The sequence below is a fragment of the Cynocephalus volans genome, chromosome 3, assembly GCF_027409185.1.
Source record: "Cynocephalus volans isolate mCynVol1 chromosome 3, mCynVol1.pri, whole genome shotgun sequence".
Lineage (NCBI taxonomy): Eukaryota > Metazoa > Chordata > Mammalia > Dermoptera > Cynocephalidae > Cynocephalus > Cynocephalus volans.
In genome coordinates this window covers 43,706,073-43,732,535 of record NC_084462.1, presented here as the reverse complement: position 1 = coordinate 43,732,535, position 26,463 = coordinate 43,706,073, and the positions used below count along the sequence as shown (strand labels likewise).

Here is a 26,463-nt window from a genome sequence, read left to right as displayed (position 1 = left end):
CTTCCTGGCACTTGGCCTTCTAGAAGGCTCCTATCCTCCTGGTGGCTGTCCCCTTCTCACACTGCCTTTGACATGGGGTCACATAGGCATCTCCATGTGCACTTTGCACAGGTCTCCAGTAAAGCCCTCGGCCATTAGCCTGTTGTCCTATAAATTGTTTGAGCAACTCCCATATATGAAGGGATTTATCATAAGGCAGGTCCCACTGTTAAAAGAGTGTAAAAAGGATGAATTTTATTTACCTTCAGACAGAAGCCCTGATGGGAGTGGAGCCCTCAGAAGACAGGGAACCATGCTTTCATCTTTTGTCCCAAGACTGGGTCCAGGACCTGGCTCACAGAAGGACTCAGCAATGGTTTTTGAACAAATGAATGGATTTTGTTCTTCTGTAAGTAAAGGAGCAAGAGGAATGGACCTTTCTCTCTTTCTCTCAGTCACCTATCATTAATGCCATTTATGTGATTACTTTGCAAAGGGAAGGAAACTCTAAGTCAAACACCTTCATGCTCCCTTGCCAGGCCCTGTGACTTCACCACCAGCCTTCCCAGGAGGTCCTTCCAGTGGTCTCGGGCAAGCATGGGCAGGAACAGAGAAAGCCGCCTTGGCCTTGGAGGACCTCAGCATCTCAGCCGGAGAGTTTCTGTCGGAGCAGATGTGCTGTCTCACCCAGCCTCTGGGGCTTTGGTAACTGAATGACATTCGCTAAGCCACCACTGGGTTCGGTAGCTTTTTCCACAGCTCCTCTCCCATGGACTGCTGCCAGTCGGCACACTCGCTGGGAAATCTCATCTTAGAGCACTAGAAAGCAGCTGCAGGGGTGTGCTGGGACTGCTGCTCTCAAGAGTAGACTGGAGGTCGCTAGCTTCCTGATATGCAATGTCATGATGCTTCAACACTTGTCATTCAGCAAGCACGGGCCGAGCCCACCCTCATGAGGCACTCTGTGGCCCGATGGGGAAGAAAGATGGGTAATGTGTGCTGTTCAGGGACCCTGTGGTCTCATGGACAAGTGCCCAGCAAACCTCGAATGAGGCAAAAAGTGATGAGTCCCATGAGACGGATCTGATGTGAGCTGTCGGAGATCGGGGCGTAACCTGGGAGGAATGACTCATTTCCCATGCTGGCAGGCTGGGGGCGGCTGTCCCTTCATTTAAGGGAGTGACCTAAGGAGGTGGCTGGTGGAAGTGAAATGATGGAAGTTGGAGACATCAGCTGAGATCAGCTCTGGGAGGCTCATGGGATTAGATTGCTAAAGTGCTCTCTGGAGCCCTGAGGTTCCTGTGAGCATCTTGGGGAGCCGGTGGGGGAGATGCAGCAACACAGCCCCCTGGTCTGAACAGATCGGTGTGTCTACTGCACATGCTGGGATGCCTCTAATATCTTATTCACAGAAAGGGTCCCTTGGCTGAGGCAGTTTGAAACTGGATTTTAACTCCTTGTAGACTGAAGTGCTGACTTAATCTTGGGAGTAACTGCACTTTGAGATGATTTGTTTAACAGCAGCAAAAGTGACCATGATGAAATCATAAATAATACTAATCATCCACCTGTGCCAGGTAGCATGCTAAGCAGTGTCTACGCACTTCACCTGGTGCTGTCATCGGTCCATGCTACACTCCGGCACAGGGGCTCACAGAGTGTGTGTGCCTCAGAGTTCCTCAGCTGGCAGGGAGGAAGCCCTGGCCTCTTTGCTCCTGCCTGGTTCTCTTTCCACCATCACTGTCCACTCTCTGAATGGAGAACTCCTGGGGCCCAAAACACCAAGGGGCTAAAGAGCTTTGCTGAAAACAAACCACCAGTTTCATGGATGTTTCTGGCTTCTGAGAGTATACTCTGACTAGAGCAGAAATGGAAGTGGGATTTGGGTAGAAAAGTAGAGGTTGTTTTGAGGTAATTTAGAAAGACCAGCCTGGGAAGGGATGAAGATAGTTTATCTGGGCTCTTTAGTGTGAGCATCAGAGAAATGGAGATTCCAAAGCAGGGGGTGCCAACCTCAGATAAAGGGATACTGGCCATGACCGTACCTTCAACTCTACCTGCACTTGACCCTCCCATCTGTAGACACTGCCCTCCATAGCTTGGGCAGCCTGGGGGCACTCGAGCACCAGAACAGAGCCCAAGGGTAGGGCTTCCTTCCTCTGCTTAGCCAGACCTCTCTATTTGTCCGTCTCCTCTGAGGACTCTGCTCTGAATTCAGGGCATCCACACCTCTAGCAAGGTGTGGCACTATCTGCCAAAGGGACTGAGGATAACCTCTTAAAACATGCAAGGAGACTCAGAGCTCCTTAAAATTCTCTGAATATCTCCTTCTAGCTGCCTTGGGTGGGAAATTAATCTCCAAGATACAAGACCCCGAAAAATAACATGAGATAGGGTTTCATCTTTGGGCACAGCATTAACACTCTTACATCCCTTATAGTACAGAATAGGTCAAATCATCTTGAGAGTTATCTCTCCTGCATGGCTGTGTGTGCTGAGATGAAATTCTGACTGAGGCTAGACTGGCTTCTTATTGGCCTGCCTGTCATCAGGACTTCTGCTTGGCTGGGGGAAGCCACAGACAGGGCAAAGGAGACGGGCCTGGAGGTGTGAGAACCACATGATCACATCTGCTTGGTGGAGGCTTGGAGGACTGCTCCTGGTGCTCCACAGTGAAGAGCACACTTGTGGTTCTTAGCGCTTTTGCTGCTCTCTCTGCCTGCAGTTACGAGGTCTTCCTATGGTGGAGACACCATTTAATTTTGAGGCCATCACAAGTGCTCATTGAAGCTCTGCCTGACCCTCTGTCGGGGACACATGCTGAAAAGCCTGCTCAGGTCCCTGTCCCCAAAGTTGCCCACTGTGGCCTCATAGCCAGAACTCAATTCACTGGACTAATAGCAGCTACCTGACCACAACTAGACCAATCACAGTCTCTCTCCCCACTACGACCTCATAACTAGTCCTGGGCAGCCTGGCCTCCATTGACTGGATCAGCAGTGACCACCTGACCACAGCTGAACCAATCAGAGTCTCTCTCCTGGGAATTCAGTACAGGAATTCAGATACAGAGAGGTCTTCCTGCTCATGGCTGATGAATCCCAGAGAAGGCTACACTCCCTTATCTATAATGCAGAAATCCAAAAAGATCTGAAAACTGCGCAATCTCACATTTGTGGCAAATACATTTGGCAGCAAAGCCTGCTTTGACTGACATGAGGCTCTGGGCAGCGTCAGTGTCCCCCTTAAGGAGGTGTTCATAGGTTCTCTGGTAGTGTAATCCATGTGTCTGACTATGGGGTACTGGATCCCACTGCGGGAGGTGTTAATATTTAGTTAATGCACTCTTATTACCTTTCTGACACCTAAAATGCTCTGAATTTTGAATCATATCTGGCTGCAAAAGATTTGGATAAGGAATGTGGATTTTATGTAAGGCACTGTGGGCTGTCCTGTCAGCCTGCACATGCACACATTGTGAGAAAGTCTGCAGCAGGGGCAGGACGACGTGACTCCCAAATGTAAGCTGTGGAGGCCCTGGAGAGAAGGTTCTGGCATCTTCAGAGGTCCTGGCTCCAACCGTCATCTAGGCCTTTGGGTCCTGTGAGATACTCTGCACTTTGCAACAACTTCCTTCTTTTTCATTAAGCAACTGCAGCCAGCTTGGCCAAGTTGGAGTCAGACAGCCCAAACCATCATACTCCTTGCCCCTTCAGAGGCTCAGACCTGGAGGGGGTTCTGCTGCGCCAGGGAGGAGGAGCTGGGAATGCACAGCCACGTCCAGACACGGCCTTCGCCAAGGCCTCCGACACTTCAGTGGGCACGTGGCCTGCTGGCCTGGGCAGAGAGGACTGAACTCTTGAAGGTTTCCACTTCAATGAGATTCCATGGGGAAAGCAGAAACGGGGTGGGTTTGGCAAGTGGCCACCCCAATGGGTTTCTGTCTAAAGGCTTTTCCACTTAGAAATATTTTCTAAGGAGAGTCTTTGTCTTCTTTTGGAGGTGGTATGGATTTGTGGTCCTGAGTTCTCCCTTGGAAAATCTACCTCTGCAAGAATTCTTTTTTTTTTTTTTTAAAAGAAAACAATATATAGCTTCCCCTTTCTTGAACTGTGTGTCAATTGCCAAAGAATTCCGCAGCGATAGCAATGCTATGAATAGGGCAGTCATAATGGGCTTCAGAGGAGCCCAGAGCCCAACCACAGGAATCGTTCCTATCACGGCTGAGCTAGAATTGTGCCTTTTAGAAACTGAGTTTTGAGAGGAACACTTATAATCTGTATTCTCCCCCGGCATTCTGAATTAGCCATTTATTATTTTGTTTTTATCCTTGTGAAATGCTCCTTTCAAAGCTGCTGGCTTCTGTTTATATTTGAGAGAGACACGAAACCAAATATACAAGAAGTCACGACAATTCCACCCCAGAGGAGGATGTGTGGAACTACCCTTGCAAAGCCCCAAACCCAGAGTCTCTCCTTCAAAGGCAAAGTACTTCTTGCCCATTAGCTGTCCTCAGAGGGTTGCACTTTTCAGATCAAAGGTGCGGGCACTCTAGCTATAATTATTTACTACTTGGGCAAAAAGAAACAAAAAGCAAGTGGGAGAAAAGACACATTCTGAACTCAGTGAGTGCCCTCAGTGTCCTCACTGTGAGGCTTCTGGAAGGAGGATCTGGGCAGACCTCAGTCTTCACCGCTTTGATGATAAGGGAACTGAAGAGCTCAGCCATCCAAAAGTGGTCAGAAGGAAAAAAAAAGTTTAATCTGGACTTGGAGAAATGTGTGGAAAAAGAGATATTTAAGAGGGATTTCTGCACTGAGTAAATGAGGCAGGAGCATTTAAAACTGAAGCAAGCAACTAAAGAAAGAATAACAACCTCATGCACACAGCTGAGTGGAAATGGAGACGGGCTAGTCTGTCTCAGACCTGACCTCTTCCTGCTCCTGCAATTTGGGAGAGAACAGGAAAGAAGCCCAAAAGCGTCCTTATCTGGTGTTTTGGAGATGGCCAAAGGTTCGGAAACAGGGCTACTTCTCATCAGAACTGGCCACTGTGCGATCCCGCTCCTGATTAGGGAATGTGCCCGACACAGCTGGACGCCTCGGGTCTCCTCCTGCATCTGATTAAAGGCTCGGCAGAGAGAGGCAAGGGCCTGTGTGCAAGCACGTGCCCCAGCTGCCCTCATCCTTTTTGGAGGGCGGGTCTCCTCTCCTCCTCATCTGTAGGGAAAGTTGAGGGTACAAAGGCTGTGTTTCTCTTGAATTCTGCTGGCTAAGTGACAGTGCAGCTACAATTACACAGCTCCCAAACGTGGTGTCCTTTTTAAAAAGGAAAAATATCCGAGGAGCTCCCCAGTACTTTAAAATGAGCCCACAGCTGAGTGGGTTGGTATTATCTACTACAATTCAAAACATCACACATAACTTTACATCAGCTCAAAGCCGATGAGTCAGGTTGCTGGGCTAAGATTGTGGATCTGAGGACAGTTCCCAGCGACGCCTGGGCCTACCCTCGCACAACTATGCACACATGAACTTGGAACAGCAGACCGCAGAATGTAGCTTTCAAAGGTCCTTCCCATCACAGGGAAGAAACCTCAGACCTGGCACCAGAATGTCATTCTTCTGCAGAACACTTTAGAGGCTGTCTGAAAACCAGGCCCAGTTGCTTTAACTTCCTCTTAAAGCTCCCTCACTCTGCACCCACGATGTCGTGCTTTCTGTCTTCCTCGAGTAGTAGTAGCCAGTTGAAAGCTGGTAACTTTCTGTGAGTCAAACTAAAACCTCTGGAACTGGGGTCAGCTCCTTCCCTTCCCTCTTGTCAGCCACGGAAGCTTAGACATGTCATGGGACCCATCAACTCTCATCTTCTGCAAAACTTGTTTTGCATGTTATATGAGAGGATGTATGTAGAGCTAACTCATGCCTGGCACATGGTATGCCTGATAAATGGGACATGCTGTCGTCATTACAATATGAAGTCTCATTTCCTGAAAAGAAACAGCTGTAGGTGGAAAAAACCCTGAAGGAGGCCCTGGGGTGTCCTCATCTACAATAAACAGACATCACAAATGTACACAGACATGCTACACACCTAGCATTTTATCAGTCATTGGAAATGCTTGCAGTGACCCACTGGGGCAGATTTAGGAGAAAGCTCTTGGCAAGAAAACATGACCTGTGCTTTTTATCATCTTCCCCAAGTTGTAAACTCTTCTCAAAATTTTCCGATGCCCCAGGTCAAGGAGGAAGAGCCAATCCAAAATGAGCTGCAGGAAAGCACCCACACTGGACAGCGATCCCCCTGCTCCTGTAGCACCTCGCTCCTCTCAAAGTCTGTCCTGAGTCCCTAGCACCATGCGTGCCAGCACACCCACCTCACTGCAAATGGGGTGTGGGGCAAATCTGGCCTGCTGCCTACCTCCACTGCTGCTTTGGGGAGATCTCAGAGAGTTGGGTAGTTCAAGTTCAACCCCATGTTCACGAAGTGGGGCCACAGCTTCTTGGGCAGATGATGGAGCATCCTATTGGATGGATTTGGGAGGGGTTACCCTGTGGATTTCCCTAGGTGTGATTCTTGGGGGAGAGAGGCCACTGTGAAGGGACATGCCATGTGCCTTTACCGTCAACCACCACTGCTGTCAGCAGGCCCTTCTTCTTGCCGCTCAGCCGGCCGTGCGCCTGGCACTGCTGGTCCCGGAAACTGGGCAGACCCTTGGGGCAGGGCAGGTTTTCGCAGACCGCATGCTCCACGCTGGCTCCCAGGCAGTGTGTGCCTCCAGGCCCAGGGCTGGAAGGAAGGAGAAGGCCTGCATTAACCAGATGGGACTGTGGAAACAGCAGCTGCGCTCCTATGTGGAGGAGTGGGTGGGGCAAGGTTTCCAAAGCAACCCCTTCTGCTCTTACAGACCATATCTCGGCAAGCCCAGAGCCACACTGATAGCATGTTTAAGTGAGCCATCAGAGAAATGAATCCAAGAACTATAAATCAAGATCATCTGGAAATAGGATACAGGGAGTATCAGTTCAGCAAGATCAAAAAATTGTGTCTTTCACGCGAACTTAAAATTTGGCCATGTGTAACACTGAAAACCCCAAGGGTAATTTTTAGGTGGGGAGTGTGTGTTTGTGTTTGGTCTTCTCCTAGTTATACCTGGGAGGTCACTAAGTTTCAGGATAAGTAAATAAATACATTATAAGAAAAGAATCAGGATGATTAATTCACTTGCTCATGGGCTTTCGGTAGGGACCAGTTAGATCCCCACTGTCCCACCTTCACCTGGGCGTGAGGCCACACATGATCAGGGCTGTGGTCTTGAGTCCTAGACTCTCTGTGCTTAGACTGGGGTTTGAAGCTGTTTTGGAGACTCAGGCTGGGTCACTGGCCAAGTCCACGTGTGTGAGGGGCATCAAAGCGGAGCAGCAGGACGCTGGCCTGCCCGGCCGAAGTGTGGCCCTGCCCCACTCTTCCACAAGGCCCCAGGCATCCTTGGAGGACTCTGACAGGGCAACCTCAGTGGTTCCATTCTCCTCCACGATGCCAAGATCATCATGATGGAGTAAGACTTCTCTCCCCGCCATACTTCCTAATGAAATTCAGCATATGAGAGAAAAGGACACAAAACCACTGTTCTGCTCCATGAGTTTTCACAAATTGCACACACCTGTTGGCAGGATCTCATTTTTGACACATTAACCACTTCATTATGAATATTTATTTCATTTTCTCCCTCGCTATTTTTCATGTAGAGGGCAAGGCCATTCTGCGGTCATTGCTTTACGGGAGAGACAACAGCAGAAAGTGGTGGAAGTCTTCAGGTTTTTATGTCAGAAAAGTCTACACCAGGAGTCCACAAGCTTTTTCTGTAAAGGACCAGATAGGGAATATTTTTGGTTTTATGGGCCATACAGTCCGTGCTGACTACTCAATGCTGCTACTGGAGCACAAAAGCAGCCAGAGACATGTGTGAAAGAGTGGTGTGGCCGTTCCAATAAAACTCTATTTGCAAAACCAGGTGGGGAGCCAGAGTTGGTCCATGGACCGTGGTTTGTCAGCTCCTGGATTACACGAACACCTTGGATAAAACATACTGAGTAGAAGGAAAGGCTCCCTCCATACCTCTCTGTCCGCCTCATACACACCAGAAAACAATTCCCTCCCCTGGGAGTGGAGGAGGCCTGGGGAGATTATACACTGGGGTCACAAAGAGGGGCCCTGAGTCCTGGTCTCTACATTAGGCCCAAGTTAGGAAATGGCTAAACCTCTAGAATTTTCATGGCATATGAGAACAGAGGACCCCAGTGTTCTGTTTTCTGTCTGGAACACGAGGAAGGCAGCTGGATCTCAGAGAAATGATCGTATAGTGTGTTTGGGTAGATGGTACCTCCAACAGCCTCCCCAAGAACCTGAGCCCAGGCATTGGTGCAAGCAGAATGAATGGGTTCTTAATGTGCCACAAAGCCCAGTGTGCAGGAGCAGAGAGAGGCTGCCCCTGCAGAGCCACATGGGTCAGCAGGAGAGATGTCTCCAAGGCAACAGGTGAGCTGCCATCACTGGGACCAGAGAAGAGATGAGTGATGTAACAGATCCTGAATGTCAAGATGTTACAAACTGAATTGTCCCCACTTCATGTCCTAACCCCCAGCACCTCAGAATGTGACCTTATTTGGAAATAGGGCCATTGCAGATGTAATTAGTTAAAATGAGGTCATACTAGAGCAGGGTGAGCCCCTAATCCAATATGACTGGCATCTTAAAAAAGAGGGATACCTGGAGATATACACATACAGGGAGAACACCATAGGAAGATGAGAGCAGAGATCGAGATGATGCTACTATACCCAAAGGAATGCCAAAAACTGTCAGCAAGCCACCAGAAGCTAGGAGAGAGGCATGGAACAGATTCTCTCTCACAGCCATCAGGAGGAACCAACCCTGCCAGCACCTTGACCTTGTCCTTCAAGCCTCCAGAACTGTGAGACAAAACATTTCTGTTGGTTAAGCCACCCAATCTGTGGTGCTCTGTTATGGGGCCCTAGGAAATGAATACCCCAGATGTCACAGGACCTGACGCATCTTCATAAAACTTGGACGCAGACTCAGGGAAAGTGGGGTAAAAACTGAAGTGATTAGGAACCCAGCAGGGACTGGGATGGAGTTCAAAAGTACAGATTAGGTTGGTTTCTAGAAGAATAAAGGAAGCTAGGTTTCCTGTATACCTTAAAGTGTGGGCTGTGACTTGTACGTGGCATGTAATTAACTTCCTGAATGGTCATTGAGCTTCACTTTGCCTTCAGTTTCATCCACTTCCACCAATTGATTTCTCCCAATTTGTATCTGACTGACCCATATACACCAACTACCTTTATACTGGATGGGGTCGGCAGAGAGGAGACAAGAAGTGACATAGGAGAACTCCTGGATCTGGGAGATGTGGCGGTGGGAGCCCATAGGATCCCACGTGTGCTTCAGTGTCTCTCCCTACAGATCTCTGTTCATGCTGTTTCTTCTCCCTGTCCAACCTTCTCCCATAGGCAAGTTTCCTTTCAGCCTTCTTGCTGGCTCACTGCCCCATCATCCCCACCTCCCACCCCCTAACCCCTGCCCATCCTTGAGGCCACATCCACACTAAAGCCTTTTTTTCTTTCCTCATCTTGTTTGGGTTTCTGCTATGCTGTTTACCATCAACCTTGTGACATGATGAGCTGGGTTCCTGTCTTCCTCCTATTCCTCTGCAGCCTCCAGAAGAGAAACTTACATAGGATAGTCTTCAAAAAGCTGTAGTTAAACTGAATTGATATTTATTATCAGAGCTTGTCTTAAAATGACCAAGAGAGACAGTGATGTCAGGGAAGATTGAAGAGTAAGAAGCACCAGGAATCCATCTCTCCACCTAGAAAACAATTATACTGGCAAAAACTGTCTGAAGTAATTATTTTGAAACTCTGTAGCCTATTTGAAAGCTTCCAGCTTCCAGGGGAAAACTTGGCTGGTAAATTGAAGTTAGTTTTGGTCAGTTTCATTCTTTAGTGTGGTAGCAGCAACTATCTGTCTTCCACCCCCTGCCCCATAGCAGGCAGTCATGCCCATGCTTCTGGTGCAGCTTGCTGGAGCCAGGGTGGGCAATAAGGACCTTATCCTACAAATATCCAGGTTCTGTGTATTGACTGTTGATTGCTGCTTTTGATCACTGAGGTGCAGACACAGAGGCTGGCCAATGTTGTTGCAACCCCCACCAGTTGAAGTGGCTTCCAGGAAATTTCAAGGAGCAGCACTTTTTTTCTCCTTTTTCCACTTTTAGGAGCCAGACATTTAAGGACTAAGTCATTTAAAAGTAACTGCAATATCCAGGAGAATTTAGAAAGCCACTAGCTATGACCAGGAAAAGATCCAGGCTCAGAAAAGATCTGAGAAGACATTAAGCTTTGACTTCAGGTTGTTCCCAGACACAAAGATACCACTGAACCACAAAAAACCAAACCAAAACAAAACAAATTGCAAACCCTGGGGAAAGGGGAGCATCTGTTTCCAGAGTTACCATTTTATAAGATTCAAATGTCTAATTTTCAACAAAAACATCACAAGGCACACAAAGAAACAGTAATGTGTGCTTCATTCAAAGGAACAAAATATATAGGCAGAACCTTTCCCTGAGAAAACCCAGATGTTGGACTTACTAGACAAAGACTTTAAAACAACTGTTGTAAAGATGCCTAAGAGCTAAAGGAAGACATAGACAAAGACAGGAAGATGATGTATGATCTAAATGAAAATAACAAGACAGAAATTATAAAAAGGAAATAAATAAATTTTGGAGTGAAAAGTAAAATAACTGAAATGAAAAACCCACCAGATGAGTTCAAAGTAGATTTTGGCAGACAGAATAATGAATCAGAAAACTGGAACACAGGACAATTAAAATCATCAAGTCTGAGAAGCAAAAAAAAGAAAAAAAGGAAAAGCGAACAGTGAGGACCAGTAGGACACCATCAAGGGGATTGATGTACACATTATGGAACCCCAGAAAGAAAAAGAGAGAAAAAGGGGTAGGGAGAGTATTTTAAGAAATAGTGGCTGAAAAATTTCTAAATGTGAATAAAGACATGAGTCTACAAATCCAAGAAGCTCAACAAACTCCAAGTAGGATAAACATACAGGGACCTGCATTCAGACATATTATAATTAAATTATCAAAGACAAAGAGAGACTCTTGAAAGCACCAGGAAAGAAAAGACTTGTCTCATACAAGGGATCTTCAATAAGATTATCAGCTGATCTCATCAGAAACCTTGGAAGCCAAAAGTTAGTGGGCTGATATGAGGGTGCTTCAAAAAGTTCATGGAAAATCAAAGATTTTTGAAGACCCCTCATATATTAAAAGTGCTCAAAGAACAAAACTGTCAATCAAGAATTCTATATCTGCAAAACTGTCCTTCAAAAATGAGGAAATTAAGACATTCCAAGATAAACAAAAATTGAGAAAGTTTGCTTCTAATACAACTAGACCTGTATTACAAGAAATGCCAAAGAGAATCCTCTGAGTTCAAATGAAAGAATACCAGATATAATTTGAAGCCATATGGAGAATTAAAGATCTTCAGTCAAGCAGGCATGGTGCTAAACCTTGTAAGTCCAAGGTACTATACAGACACTGGAGGAGGAACAGGCTTTTTTATCCTTGGTCCTAGTATGGGATTTCTCTTAGCATGCTCCTGTAGTGGCCTGTGACACATGCCACCTCCCTGTTGGCAGCATCCTCCTGCACCCCAGAGGGCTGCTTCCAAGCACACCAACACTTTGGGCAGATTCCCATCCTGATTTGAAATGCAGTCTCTCCCATGGATACCTTTCCTTGAGAGATCTACCAGCACAGGACCTCCACAAAACTCTCTCTCATCCAGCAGGCCCTAGTAGTACTCTCTCCAAAAAGGTCCAAGGAATTTCAGTGCTGGTGGTGTGGTGGGGCTGGCCTCGTCCAGATGTGTTCATTCCTGGGTATTCTGCCTCAGACCTGAGGACACTGGCTGCTCCTGTATCTGCTTTTCCTGTATTCTTTAGAGTTTGTTTTGCCTCTTAGTAGCTAATTCCCCATTACTCTAATCCCTGTTATAGCTAATGCTTCTTTTTATTAAACTTTCCCTGTTCAAAAAAAAAAATATGACCAAAGAGAACTGATTGGTTTTCAGTTTTCTTTGAGTCACTATTTTGAATAACATGAGGAAAGGGGAGAAACAATCCACCAGTAGCCAGATTCACTATCCAAATAATCCCAGTATTGATATGTGGCAGGACTGCATGTGGTCCCTCGTTATTCACTACTATCTCTATAATACAGGTCACCTAGAGTGACTGTGCCATCGTGAAGGCCTCCTGCATGTACACAGGTCTGGAGACAACAGAGTCACCACCCATGGTACAGAGAAGACAGAGGAGAATCTTCGCAGGGGGAGGTGTGGCTGGCAGAGAGCTCCAAAAATGGCTTCCTGACAGAAGTTCTGTGGGAAGAGTCTAAGGAGGGGACTAACTTTGCCAGTGTGAGTTGTGTGGACACAGGGGCGTTAGGAGATGCTGCACTGGGGCCAGCAAATGCAGGCAGGAGAGGCTAAATCTGCATGGTACAAGTGGAGAGGTGACACTCGCAATGTCTGAGGAGCAGAGGGCTGTATAAAAAAACAAAACACATCTACAAAGACTAAAATTACAGAAACCAAGCTTGATATGGCCAAAATGAAGGACAATTAAAATCGTAGAATTCATGGCACAGTCGAGTCATCCCTTTCTGAGAGCTCAAGGAAGGTCTGTGTCCTTCACTCAGCCTTTTGCATGAGGGCTAGAAGGCACTGGCTCCAGGCTCTGCGAGGCCTCTGGGAGGAACCATGCTTTGCAAACCCTTCAAAATCATCATCTCATTAAGTCTGCACAAGGAATCAAAGGGGCTCCTGACTGCGTCTTTCAGACGAGGAAACTGAAGCTCTGAAAAGTTAAATCTGCTTGGCTGGTGAGGAAGAGGTAGAGATAAGAAACAGTGCACAAGAGCTCCTGGGGCCAGCAGAACAGGAGTCCTGCTTCGGGGACAGGGCTACCCGTTGGCCATTGAGAGGCCAGAAAGCACAGGCTGTCTCACTGACACCATCATGTGGATGTGGTGGTGTTTAAAAATGCACCTCTAATATCAACTCCCGATTTCTAGGACTTTCTAAACATGAATAAAGTACAAGCCTAGATATAAACCAAAGGGCCTGAACTGGCACTTCACAAGAGAAGGATCTCCAAATGGCAAATGAGGACATAAACAGATGCTCAGCCTCACTACTGATGAAGTACAAGTTAAAACCTCAACGAGATACTGCCACGCACCCACCAGAATGGCCCAAGGGAGGAGACTGATAACATCATGTGTCAGCAAGGCTGTGGAGCAGGTGGAACCTGACCACGGCTCATGGCAGTGAAGAAGGCAGGGCCACTCTGCAGAGCTGGTGAGCTGTCACACGGTCACACATGCGCACTCGAAGCCAGAGGCTCCCCTCCCACTGCGTGGCCATGCACCTGGCATGTGTGCCCCAACACGTGCTCGCCCCTGATGAGAAACACTGTGCAGGGAGATGGGCTTTTCTACCTTCATAAATAGGTTTAAAACCAAGGAAAAGAATAAGGTAGATAGGCTTTGGTGAGAAACTGAAGGTGTGCAGAGAAAGGTGAGCTCCACCCCAAATCCTCCTCAAAGCCCTGCTGGGGCGGGGTGTGCAGCGCCTCAGGCAGATGCAGCAGCAGCAAAGGTGTGCTGAGAAGGACAAGGTCATGCAGCGGCAGGTCTGCCACTGCTGGGGAGTGGGTAGGCATGCAGAATCAAGGCAGGCTGGAAGAGGAGGATGCCCGCTGAATGGCAATTCCTCTATTTTCTACTTCGCTCTATTAAATGAAGATGGATCAGAAGATAAAGTCACAAGAGCAGTACAAACCCGCTTAGCACCCAGAGACACCACCAGCCCGGCAGAGAGCGTCAGCCCCAGCCTCCCCAGCTCTATGAGCTCCGACCAGCTGGGAGGGCAAAACTGTAGGGTTCCAGAAGTGGGGCCAGGCTGCTCATGCACCTTCAGGGTCGTGAATGTCCTAGTTTTAAGGCCTATTCTGAAAGGTATCCACGGAACACATGTAATTTATGCTTAAATGTAGAAGACTTGGGTTTTTAAAAACTACCCATGTGAATGCCAGGTCACTGGCGCATTAAAAAGCACATATATGAGGTTTCACTGTGGAAGCAAAAACCAATTACAGGCATATAACCTCATTCCACCCATCCTCCCACAGATCACAGCAGGCCAGCAGCTTCCCTTTCCCTTTCTGGTGCTCATGGGGCCATGCTGTGCAGTGACCCTGCCACACCCCAGTTCTGCAGTCCACTTGCCTTCCTATCCCACACACATGGGGACGGAGCTGACTTTTCACACGAGCATGTCTGAACCTTCTCCCCTTCTTCCTCCCTAGCCCTTCCCAACACCCAAGCCTTCAATGGAGTACCGGGATTCAAATTAGAGATAAATTTTCTACCCTGTAGTCTAGGTGTAACTCCTGCAGTGACACAAATTATGGCAGGAAAGCATGAGCTAGGAAGCTGGTTTAAAAGCACAAATGTTCCTGAAGGCCTCAATGTCAACTGGCAGAAAATAAAAATTCCAATAGCTGTGAAGACCAAGACTAGAGAAAAAAAGGGCAGGGACTGTTGCCAGTATTTTTGGACAGTGAATAAACCAGCTGCAGAAGATGGGGAACGCAGCCAGAAATATAGAGAGAAGGGGGCGGGGCGAGGGCCGTGGGAGCATTCCAAGCCCGAGACGTACATAGCAGTGAGATGTGGACATCCTTGTGAAATCTCAAGGCAGCGAGCCTGGTGATTTAAGGAGTGAGACAAGGAGAGGACGTTGTTTTGGTCAGAGCTTGGCTCTGAGGCCTCGATCAGCTGTGTTGTGTAACAATCACCACATCGAGCCATTCTGCAAAAGCAAGCTGGACTTTGTGAAATACCGTCCGCATCCTGCACCTCCTCGGGAAGCAGCCGAGACTGCTGTTCATTCTCTGCCCACAGCCTGCCCCGTCTCTTCCCATCCACCTGGGCTGGTTCCATGAAGGTGAGAAACTTTGTAGAAAATGACAAGGGAGAAAAGAGCATGCTGTTTCTGTTCAGGACAGGAAATCGAGCTACACTGTCATTGAGAAAGATCGGACAGGCTACAAAGGCGTAAATATTGTGGGAGCAAAAACATATTGTTTCTCTCAGTCAGGACAAGTGAGGCTGGGCTACGTGTTGAAGCTTGTTCTTGAGACAATGCTGAACACCCCTGGCCATGTGCTCCAGCCTTGCTGGAGAAGGGCAGGCATGGGCGACAGATGGTCCTCACGTGGCTGTTCCTAGCATCTGGGTCTCAGTGGGGTGAGGGGATCCAAGGAAAGGAGACCTACTTGGTGATCGGCTTTTTCGGCCTAATAATTGATAACAACCTTTGTGTCTTAGAGGGAAAAATGGTACCAGGGATGTGTTTTGGGGCACTGCATTGTAGAACGGTTGCTTTTCTTGGGCAAGCATGTGCTGGGTGGGAAGGCGGTCAGCACATTTTTTGGAGTGGCTGCGCTGCTATAGGCAGGGAGGAGAGGACAGCGCCCAAACAGGTGTGGCCCATCCCGGATGCTCGTGGAGCTTGAAGTCCAGTGGGGAGGACAAAGTAAAAACAAGTGAGCAAGGACATAATAGCCTTTATTAAAAGGGGTTCCGTGGGAGAGTAAGGCAGCACCTCACTTTAAGCAGGGGGTCAGGGATGGAGAAGACATTTGCATTGAGACCCGAAGAGGGGCAGAGGCAGGTTAGGTAGAGGGAAAAGAGCATCGATGAAGGTCCTGGGGTTGGAACGTTGTGGCTGAAGAATGGAAAGGAGGCTTCAGGGCTGGAGCTGGTTGAATGGTGGCCCCTTGGCCCATCCAAACATATGCCACCTGGAACCTGGGAATGTGGCCTTATTTGGAAAAAGGGTCTTAGCAGATGTAATTAAGTTAAGGATCTTGAGATGAGGTCATCCTGGATTGGGGTGGGCCCTAAATCCAACAACAAGTGTCCTTCTAGGAGAAGAAATGGTGAGGAGATGCACAGAAAAAAACACTTAAAAATGGAGGCAGAGACTGAAGTGATGCCCCTACAAGCCAAGGAGGGCCAAGACTGCTGAAAACCCCCAGAAGCTAGCAGAGAGGCAAGGGACACATTCTCCTTCAGAGTGCCATTAAGGAACCCACCCTGCTGGCGCCTTGATTTAGGATTTCTGGTTTCTAGAACTGGGTTCCAAACCCGGCCTACCACCTAGCTGTGTGGCCTTGGGCAAGTTACCTAACTTCTCTCTGACTCAGTTTTTATCTGTTCAAAAGGGATGAAAGAACACTTTTCCCACAGGGCTACATAAAATGATTTACTACATAAATGCCCAAGGGAACCTGGCACATGGCGGGGGTCTGCTGCATTCGCTGTCCTTATCACAATCAGACATGGAGGAGGAGGGACGGGCATGAGAGGATGGCACGCAGATTCTGGGGCCTGGACTGGAGTAGTGCAGGGTACAGCAGTGCTGTTTACTGGGAATGGAGACGGGGTGGGAGGAGAGTTTAGAAAAGGTCCAGTTTGAAGTGTCTGGAGACACCAAGGGTTTCCAATCATCTACCCATCTATGCTTTTCATTAAGAAGTCATCCCTAACAGGTGAAACACCTACTATGTGCCAGGCACTCTGCTGGGTGCTGGAGGGAAAAGTTTTAACATGAAAATAATACATGACGCCAGTTCTAAAAGCACTACTGGAAAAAGAGGTGTTCCTGCCACTGACCAAACTGTGAGCAGAAATTTTCCTAGAATCTGGAGGTTCCCAACCTTAGCTGGCCACTGGAGTCACCTGGGAAGATTTAAAACATCCAGTTCCTGGGTCCCACCCTCAGGGTTCGTGACTAATTGGCCTGGACATCAGGATTTTTAAATGCAAGAAGCATTTGCTAATTATTCATCAACAGGACTTAAGTGTAAGTAGAAAGCATTTCTTTTCAGTCAGGGTTTACAACTTGCCCATTTTCAAAATGGATATGACGCGGCAGAGACCCAAGACATAAAACAGAGCATTAAAACAAATATTAGAAAATGGGAGACTTGGAGAGGAGAAGAGAGAACCTGTGGTGAAGGAGTTGCTATAACTGAGCACAGAAGTCTATCCCTGAGTTTTCTGGAGCAAATGTACAAAGAGGGGAACAAGAAGGGTTATGGGGTCATCATAGTCAAAAAGAAACCAAAGAGGAAAGAAAACCAAAAAAAGCTTTCTGCCAAATAGCTCCAAGAGGACTCATGAAAAATATCTGGATGAACAAGACAGCCGACCCCATAGATACTTCGTGACCCATTAAGCCAGGCTGCTCCCAAATCAGCTAACAGCCAATTTCTAGTTGGGCTTCTCTTTCCTGAAGGTCTACAGGCTTCCCCAAAATGACCTTTGACTAAGTAAACCATGAAACAAGTGAGAGGGGCTGTCATCCAGCTGTCTTGGGAAACCTTTCTACCAGGGTGCACATGAGGAAGAAAGGTGCCTGCCCACCACAGGACAGGACTGGGCTGTGTCTATGTCCTCTCACAGCATGAGACTGAAGCCGGGTCGGCCCTTGGCACACACAAGGCCCTGCACGCAGACCCTGGGTGATTTCATTTTCCTTCTCTAAATCTCAGCGGGAGGCAGACCCTGCATGACAGCTGCAGTCAGGAAACCCTGCTCGAGGCACCCTGGGGAATGCCTGGGCAGGGGACACTTACGGGGGGTTGTCACATTTCCTCTGCCGGAAGCGGGCTCCCGTCCCACACGTTCGGCTGCACATGCTCCAGGTGCCCCAGGGGCTCCAGTCTCCGTCCACGTGCTCCGGGATGGGCGTCTTGCCGACACACTCCCCCGCACGGCACCACTGAAACACAGCAGGTCAGCAAAGCCGCTCGCCCGCCACCCACAGGACAGCCATTTCCCTGGTGCCCAAGAACGCCATGCCATCAAAAATCGATCTTTCAAAATTGACACAGAAGTGGACTATTTGAGGTGTTTGCTAAGTTTAGTGACATTCCTTGCTTACTCAACCTGATATCTATATCCCTCTGGAGTTTAGATTTTGCCCTAAACTTCCATGTGGAATGTGCTCTGTTGGGATTTTCTAAATTCCCAGAGAAAGGATTAATCCACATGGCCCATGAAGAAATGTGAGCTTCAGTAAATGTTGCTGTATGTGAGCATTTCTCTCCGGAAGACAGAACCTCCTGGTTCTGAGGATCTGAACTTCAGAGTTGGGTTTGTGCTTAGAGGTGACACAGCCTGCCCCACACGAGTGGACCTCAGTTCTTTCTGAGGATAAGAGAAAGCCAATCCCCTAAAACAGAATTTCCCAAGTGTATGGCACATACTCTGGGGCATGAGATGTGATTTAGGGATCCCTAATAACATCAGCAAAGTGAAACATTACTTCCTTTCCAACTCTCTCTCAGTCCTTGCAATAACACAAAGGAGAAGATAGATGTCTGTGGCTGTGGGTCCTGAACACCTCTCCTTTCTAACACTGACCCATCACTACCCTTCTTGAGGATCAGGCTCACTCTCTTAGCTTCTAGCTAGAATTGGATAACATTGTTCTCACCAAATAGATTTTATTATAGCCATCTGTGTGTGACAAGTGGTGCTGTTTTCCCACTTAAAGTGTACTGAAAGTTTTCCTTTTAAGCAAATTCACTCATATGACAAAAGGAGTTAATCTAAAAAAATATTAAGTAAATGATTCTTGTATCTTATATGAGGAAAAGGAGTGAGGTGATTTAGCACCCCTTCAAGCCTGGAGTGGGCTCTGTGGGCATTTCTACAGTGCCCAGGGGATGTTTCAGGGGCTCCTGAGCACAGAGTGCAGACTGCCTCTCAGAAGGAGAGTTGCCTAGTGCCCAGGAGACATAGGGCTGCCTGCTGGGGGGCAGTGGGAGCCCAGGGGTTACCTTGTCTGCCCCACACTCGGTGCCATCCAAGGGAGGGTCCAGCTTGGTCTTGCAGGATGTATCTCCTTCTACCAGGCACCAGAGGCCAGCGCACATCAGATGCTGCAGGACAAGGGAAGGAACCATAACTGTCTAGAACACCTACGTGCCCAGCTTGCAACTGGGGTTGGAGGAGTGGCCCAACCACTTTGGATTTGGGGTTTGAAACATCTGGGGAAGAGAGACAGTGGTGAGATTGGATATCCAAAAAATAGGTGCATTGTTTCAACTGGCTCCTTTAGCAAAATACAGTTCTGTGCATTTGCTCCTAGGAGGGCTTATCTCATAGGACTGAGTTCAGCAGTTCTAGCACCAGCTATTGAGGTTCTAGGAGGTATCAGGGGCAGGGTACCGGCTGGGAGCAACAGCCCCTGCCTCCCAGGAGTGATTAGCAAACAGATACCTTCTTTTTAATGTAGTGAGGGATGAAGCAGATACCCCTGGCTGTCCAGAGCACACAGGAAAAAGATCTAACCAAGTTTCATCAGAGAGGGCTTCCTGGAAGCAGCAGCTCTGGAACTGAGGCTGGAGGGTAGACAGCGGACATGAGGCCTAGAAGCAAGAGACCAAAGGGCCATGAGGGGCTCGGGCCCCCACAAGCAACTCTCCATTCCCCTACAGTCACCTGCTTCCTAGTTCAGCTGAGCTGTGCATAATCTCTTATAGCATTTCACCTAGAGAATTTTGGAATATCCACAAATATACAATTAAAATAATTCTACTAAAACAGGAGTAGACATTTAAAAGCACAGACTCCTAATCATATTAATAGGAAATTTGGCATGGACATAGTACTCAGAATGAGATAATTTATCAGAATCACTGAGGCAGACATGACCCGAGGAATTTGTGAGCGGACAGAGCCCTCAATGTAAGGACAGGAGCTGGATAACCGGGCCCCCCCACCCCCCACCGCTTGGGCGGGGGGGGGATGATTCTGAAGCAAATTCCCCACGTCTCTCCAAAGGTCCCAGTGGGATGACCCCATTGCCCATGGCAGGCACCTGGCCATCAGTGCACCTTTCTTGACTTCCCCTCCCCTCCTGGTCCCCTCCCAGTGCTTCCTGGGATCACTTCCCAGATAAACTATTTGCACCCAATCCTCACTTCATGGTCTGAAAATTGAAAACAGATGTACATAAGGATCTTTTAAAGAGACGGTGATTCCAGGACGCCAAACCCTAGCATGGCTAAAAGACCCGGGCAGGCGTAGAGGACATAACCCTCCAGGATGTGGCTGGGGACCTGTGGCACACTTCAGGCAGGGTGAAGATCAAGGTGCCCCTGCAGCGTGGCACAGGATGGTCAGGGCATGGTTCGCAAAGGGTGTGCCTCGCTCAGTTTAGAGGTCTGCTCTTCCAAGTAATCTCAAGCATCTGCATAGAATAGATGCACAACTGTTCTGTCTAAAGTCAAAATATGTTTAGAAGTAGAAAGGACAAAAATAAAGAAGAAAAAGGGAAGGAAGGCAGAGCTGGAGGGGGCTTTTCAAAAGAGCTAAGAAAAGCCCATTACTCTTCCCCATTTTTCAAGTATGTTGGAGCTGACTTGTGCCTTTAAAGAAGTTGATGATTCAAGTGAGTATCACACATTTGGGTTAAGAAAAGCCTGCATGTTCCGTTATTGTTCACCTCTCAACGGAACGGTAAAAAGATGAGAGCCTCACGCACGGCACTAGCTGCTCCTATAAAGACCGACTGCACCTCGTTAAATGTTTGATTCTGTGCACTTGGACCTATGAGCTCTCTGAGTGTGGCATCTATGTGTGGATACGTGTTCATGAGACAAGGCTGACCCAGGAGGTGAATTTATGGGATAGGAGTGCCTGGGATTAGGAGAAATAATGGCCATATCAGGAGAAAGAGGAAGAACTGGTGTTAACAGTTTATTATGCAATTTATAGACAGTGCTTTCTCACAAAACTTTTCTAATCATCAAAGAAAAGGAGAATGAGGTTAGGCAAAGATTTCGTAAACAGAACACAAAAAGTACTACCAATAGAGGAAAAAATGAATGAGTTATACTATATTAAAATTAAGAACTTCTGTTTATCAAAGACAACTGTAAGAAAATGAGAGAAGGTATCTGCGATACACGGGAGAGAGATTCGTAATGTATAACCAATGAAGTGTTTGTATCCAGAATATATTTTTAAAAAAACAACAAAAAACTCCTATAGCTCAGTTAAGAAAAAGACTCAGTAGAAAAATAGGCAAAATACTTAGACATTTCATAAAAGAGGATATTTAAATGGCCAGTAAATACATCAAAAGATACTCAGTTTTTTCAGTCATCAGGGAAAGGCAAACTAAAACCACCATTAGATACCTCTGCAAAACTACCAGAATGGATAGAATAAAACAGGTGGGGAGTATCAAGTGTCAGCAAGGATGTGGTACAACGGGAACTCTTGTGTACTGATCGTAAGATTCTAAGTTGGTTCAACAATGTTGGAAAACTTTGGTAGTATTTACTAAAGCCAAAGACATGCACATTCTAATACCCAGCAATTCCACTCCTATGTACCAAAAATCAGTGTGTATATATGTTCAAAGACATTGTCAAAAATGTTCATTGCAACACTATTTGTATTAGTTCCAAGCTGGAAACAACCCAAATGCCCATCAGCAGTAGAACAGATAAACTATGGTATATTAGAATGCTGGATACTATATAAAAGTTCAAAAACAAGAAAGATAAAACTATAGTGTTGGGAGTCAGGACGGTGGTGTTCAGTTTAAAAATAAAGAAAAGGAGAATGAGCAGAGAAGACTTTAGAACTGCAGTCACTGGCCCAAGCTCAGACACTAGTACTGCTCGGTGTGCCCAAGCCAAACAGTCACCCTGTTTGTGATCCAGTTTCACTAATGGACCAATGGGGTGAACGACACGAAGGCTCATCACCGTGACGCCTTCTAGATCGATAGCTGGCATTCATCGTGCTTTACGAATGACAACCTGCTCTGACACCTGTCATCCTGAGCCTCACGACAGCCCTGGGAGGAAGGCAGGACAGGGCTTTCTCTGCTTTCTCCACTTTTCCAATGAGAGGGCAAACACTTGCAAAGGTCAAGGGACCCCAGCTGGGTCAGAAGCACAAAACTTTTAAAGGAAAGAACTAAAATAATAGAACAGAAAAGGTATTTGAATATAAATTCAAGACCTAAACCTGAAATAAAAGAAGATCTATCTCAGATTCAAAAGCAAAACCCTGTTACAGGAAAAATGGTAAAAAATAATGAACCCAGAGGCATGTCCTGATGAAGTTACTGGAGTTCAAAGATAAAGCAAAAAATCCTTTGGGGATCCAGGCAAAGGGATCAAGTCACTGGCAATGGGAAAAGAGATCAGGCTGTGTGCAAATGTCTCCGCAGGGCTGCACTCCAGGGGCGGTGGGCAATGCTGATAAAGACCCAGGAGAGACAGAAAACGTGACTCGGGAAGTTTATGTAAACTAACCTGTTGCTCCGGTATTTAGGCAACAGAAAAACATTTCTGAACATACAAATACTGGAATCCTTTTCTGGAGAAAATGCTGGAAGAGGAACTTCAGCCAACTAAGAAATGACTGGAGAACCCAGGACAAAACAACTAGCGGTGTGCATTGACCAAAGTATTGATTGAAAACAATGTGAGGATTGACGTTAGAGAGGAGAGAGAACGCATGTGATGGAAGCCCAGACAAAGCAGAGGTGGGATAGAGAACAGGCTGTGAAAGGAGGAAGGGTGGCGAACAGCAGTAGGAAGCTGTCGACATATACACCAATTTCTTTATCTTTTCTAGCTGGGGGAAGACCAAAAATGTAATGAAGGAATTAAAAAACTGAGATATAAGAGCTTTTAAAGGTAAACTGTTAACCACAAAGAAAAATGATAAAATTGGGTGGTGGAAGGAACGGAAGGAAGGGGCTTGGAGGTGGAGATGTATTTATTTCACTGTACCCATGGAATCAGGGCACAGTAGGTACACTAAAGAGAAGGGTGACTGATTGACGCTCCTTCTGCTTCCAGCCAATGGCAGACTAGAGACTAGAGACTATGTGGGAGGCAGGGCTGCTCTTCCACTGCAAAAGAGCGAGGTACTGTAATAAAACATAATTCTTAATGCAGAGCTCACCAGAGTAAAGGAGATATCTAGGGAAGCAAATACAAAATGCACACACAGCTACATGTCTATATACATACAAACATACCGAACAAGTGAAGCCACTGGTCTTGGCACTGCAGCTGGAAGAGTAAGTCTGGAGCTGGCAGCAAGGTCAGGCGATCTCCCTGACACCCCCAGGTTAAACCAGGGAATCTGGAAGGATGTTTACCAGCTCTGGAAAGGTTAGTGGCAGCTTCTGACTTTGGTTGAACAAATATAGGGAGAGCCGCTCAAACCAAATCAGGTCTGGGGGAGCCCAGACTCCCCCAACTCCTGCCCCCAGCGATAGTGCTTAAACTGCAGCGGAAAGTCACTGGTCCCTGCAAACAGCCAGGAAAAGAAAACAGCTCTGGTTCTAGCATCTCGACACCTCACTGACTACAACTACAAGCAAGGCCTGGCAAAAGTCCTGCCTGGTACATTTTGCCTCACAGTTCCTCAAGGTGCTGTGTGACAAAGAAACCAATGCCAAGCTTCCTTGCCTGGAGTGCTGTGAGCATCTGGGGAAGCTGGGTTGCCTCAGGAGGAAGACACCCCTGTCCACGCATGCCAGCCTTCACCTCTGCTCTTCAGCAGGTGGGGCCTGTCCAGGACTGTGAAGGTTATTCTGACGTCCTTTTGCCTCTTCCTCACTGGGCATCCACGGAGCATTTGGAGAGCAGCTCTAACTCAAATCAACATGGAAGGGAACGCTTATGTAAAATCTCTCAAAAATGTGTTGCTGATAACATAAGCCAAAAGGGAGATAAAATAAAACATGAAGAATTGGATGAAAAAGTGACTAATCCAAACTTTCCACAAATACCACTGCAGTTTGAAGTCTCCCCCCAGGCTGGCATGCCAGTTCCTCTTCTGGAAAGCTTCCTGAATCCCAGGCTTGGTTACACCTACATGTTCCTAAGGGTTGCAGAGACCACTACCGGCTGGGGGTGGGTGCCACTGGGTGAGGATGGGACCTGGGAACTCAGCTGGCAGGGGGATAAGAAATGAAAGAGAACACACAGCTTGCACAGTCTGGAGAGCCCTCTGAGAAGGCACTCAACTGTTGACTTTCAGACACTTCTGGAAAATTAGGGTCATCTGCTGCCAAAGTCCAACAGCTCTGAGAAAGGCTACAGATGCTAGGCAGGAAGCTGAGATCGGGACAGGCAGGACGGCCTTCAGCCCGGCGTCCAAGTCCACGTACTACTGTACAGCCCTGTCTGAGTGGGGCAAGGCCAAGATCCAGGACTCAGCCAGCCACCCACTCTGGCCAGGTCCACTGGCATTAAAGGGACAGATTTCATTTAGATCAGCAGTTTCCAAACCAGACTCAGTGTAAGAATTTCCGGGGCAGCGGTATAAAAAGACAAATATCTGGAACCCATCCCCCTAAAGATTTTAAGATGCAAAATTTGGAGTGAGGTGTACAAACTTCTAACAGTCTCTAGGAGAGACTCTAATGACCCACCAAGTTTAGAAATGACTGACTTCAGAGAAAAGAGTTTGGGGTTCCCAGGTGGAATTTTGATATCCTGAGCTCCATGTATACCACAGGGATCTTTCTATCTATCACAATGCACAGGCAGACCTCTGCAGGACATGGGATAGGAGCTTGGGGACTGGGAGTTTGCCGAGAGAGAGAATGGATGCTGGAGAGCAATCCCTGGGGGTTACAGGCTCCCAGAGAGCTAGGAGGAATGGTGAGGACAGCATAAGGCAAGACACAGAAAAAAAGGACCTGCCAATGTAACTGTCAACTAATCAGTGTCTCCTCCTCTCCCACTGGCTCCAGAAAACAAGGTGACAGAAAAATGATACTAACACTAAGTGCATGCTACATGCTAAGTGCTCTAATTCAGCTATTACTTAACTCTTGTGACGACCCTATGATGTATAAGAATTTATTTTCCCACTTTTCAGATTAGAACACTGAGGCACAGAGAGACTATGTAACTTGCTCAAGAGGTAGAGGCCGGACAGAGCCTGGGGCAGCTCGACTGACAGCTCATCTTCTTCACATCTGCGCGATACATACGGCACCTGCACCTGTACCCAAAAGTCATGAGAGGTTAGTGGGAAAGAGAAAAGGAGGAACACTAGGTAGAAAAGAATGCCTAAGTCCCTCAAATGCCTATGACCACTCAACATTCTTGCTTTTCTGAAACTACTGGCCTACAGCTTCTGTGCTCAGTAATGTTCTAAAAAAATGGTATAGGCCCGGCTGGTTAGCTCACTCGGTAGAGTGTGGTGCTGGTCACACCAAGGTCAAGGGTTTGGATCCTTACACTGGCCAGCCACCAAAAAATAAATAAAGGCATAACACACATACCTCCGTTGCTTGCAAATGCCGTGTCATGTAGGTACACCCATGCAAACAGCAACTAATAAGGCCAGTGTACATCCCTACTGAGCACTACCTTCCTTTCTATGTGTGGCAGCCACACGTGGGCTTTGGAGAAATGAGGGCGGAATGTGTTACTGAGAAGCAGCTAGGGTTTAGGGATGGGTGGTCGTTACATTGTGCTGTTCAACTGAGACTCTCTGGGCACCGGGTGGTAGGGACAGATAAACACCTTTTTCATGTTGGAAAGGGGTGGGGGCTCCATGAGGACGTTGCCTTAACCGGCCCCTTTCTTGCTGTCTCCAGTAGCAGTGCATACTTCCTTGCAGCTGACAATGCCTACACTGGGCCTTCTCACCCTCTGTTTCACCTGGCAGAATATCTGAGCTTAAATAGCGTGAAAATCTTGCTAAATAGTGACTTTCCTTTGCAGTGACTTTGCTGACGGGTACAGGAGGAACTTGTAATCATAAAAAAGATTGACTGGGCTAATTGCATAAAGTTCATTTCCCCTTTCTAATAAATATTTACCATCCAATGTTTATATCTTTTATGTTTGGACTTTCTTAAAATGCTTTATTGAATTAAAAACATCACATTACCATTGGCTAAAAGAAGAGACAGCTGTACTTGCCAATAACTTCTGCAACAAATGCCAGCTATTGATGCCAATATTTTTTTTTGTAGTTCATATTTCCGTAGACAGCTTTGAGCCTTACAATACCAGCATTCTGCAGACAGACATGAAAGATTCAATGGTGATGGTGTCGGGGCCTCCAGAGCCCTAAAAATTAAAATGGACCGTACTTTAATTTTCCTTGGTTCTCTAGTATACAAATGTTTAAGAAAACAGCAACCTGGTTAATATCTGAAGCTCAGGCTGCTCCCAAGGCAATTGTATCAGTGTATTTTCGAAGTTATTTACCCTACACCTTGAAGTGAG

The 26,463-nt window shown here is 47.2% G+C and overlaps 1 protein-coding gene across 1 annotated transcript in view; it reads right to left on the bottom strand.

Moving 5' to 3' along the window:
- The window catches only part of ADAMTS17 (ADAM metallopeptidase with thrombospondin type 1 motif 17), a 316,365-nt gene that overhangs the window by 97,158 nt on the left and 192,744 nt on the right, over positions 1–26,463 (bottom strand). The window contains exons 11-13 of the mRNA XM_063091528.1: positions 19,012–19,113; positions 17,803–17,948; positions 6,602–6,768 (exon numbers count right to left, since the gene is read on the bottom strand). Coding sequence (XP_062947598.1) covers positions 6,602–6,768; positions 17,803–17,948; positions 19,012–19,113 — 415 coding nt within the window. The remainder of the gene's footprint in view (positions 1–6,601; positions 6,769–17,802; positions 17,949–19,011; positions 19,114–26,463) is intronic.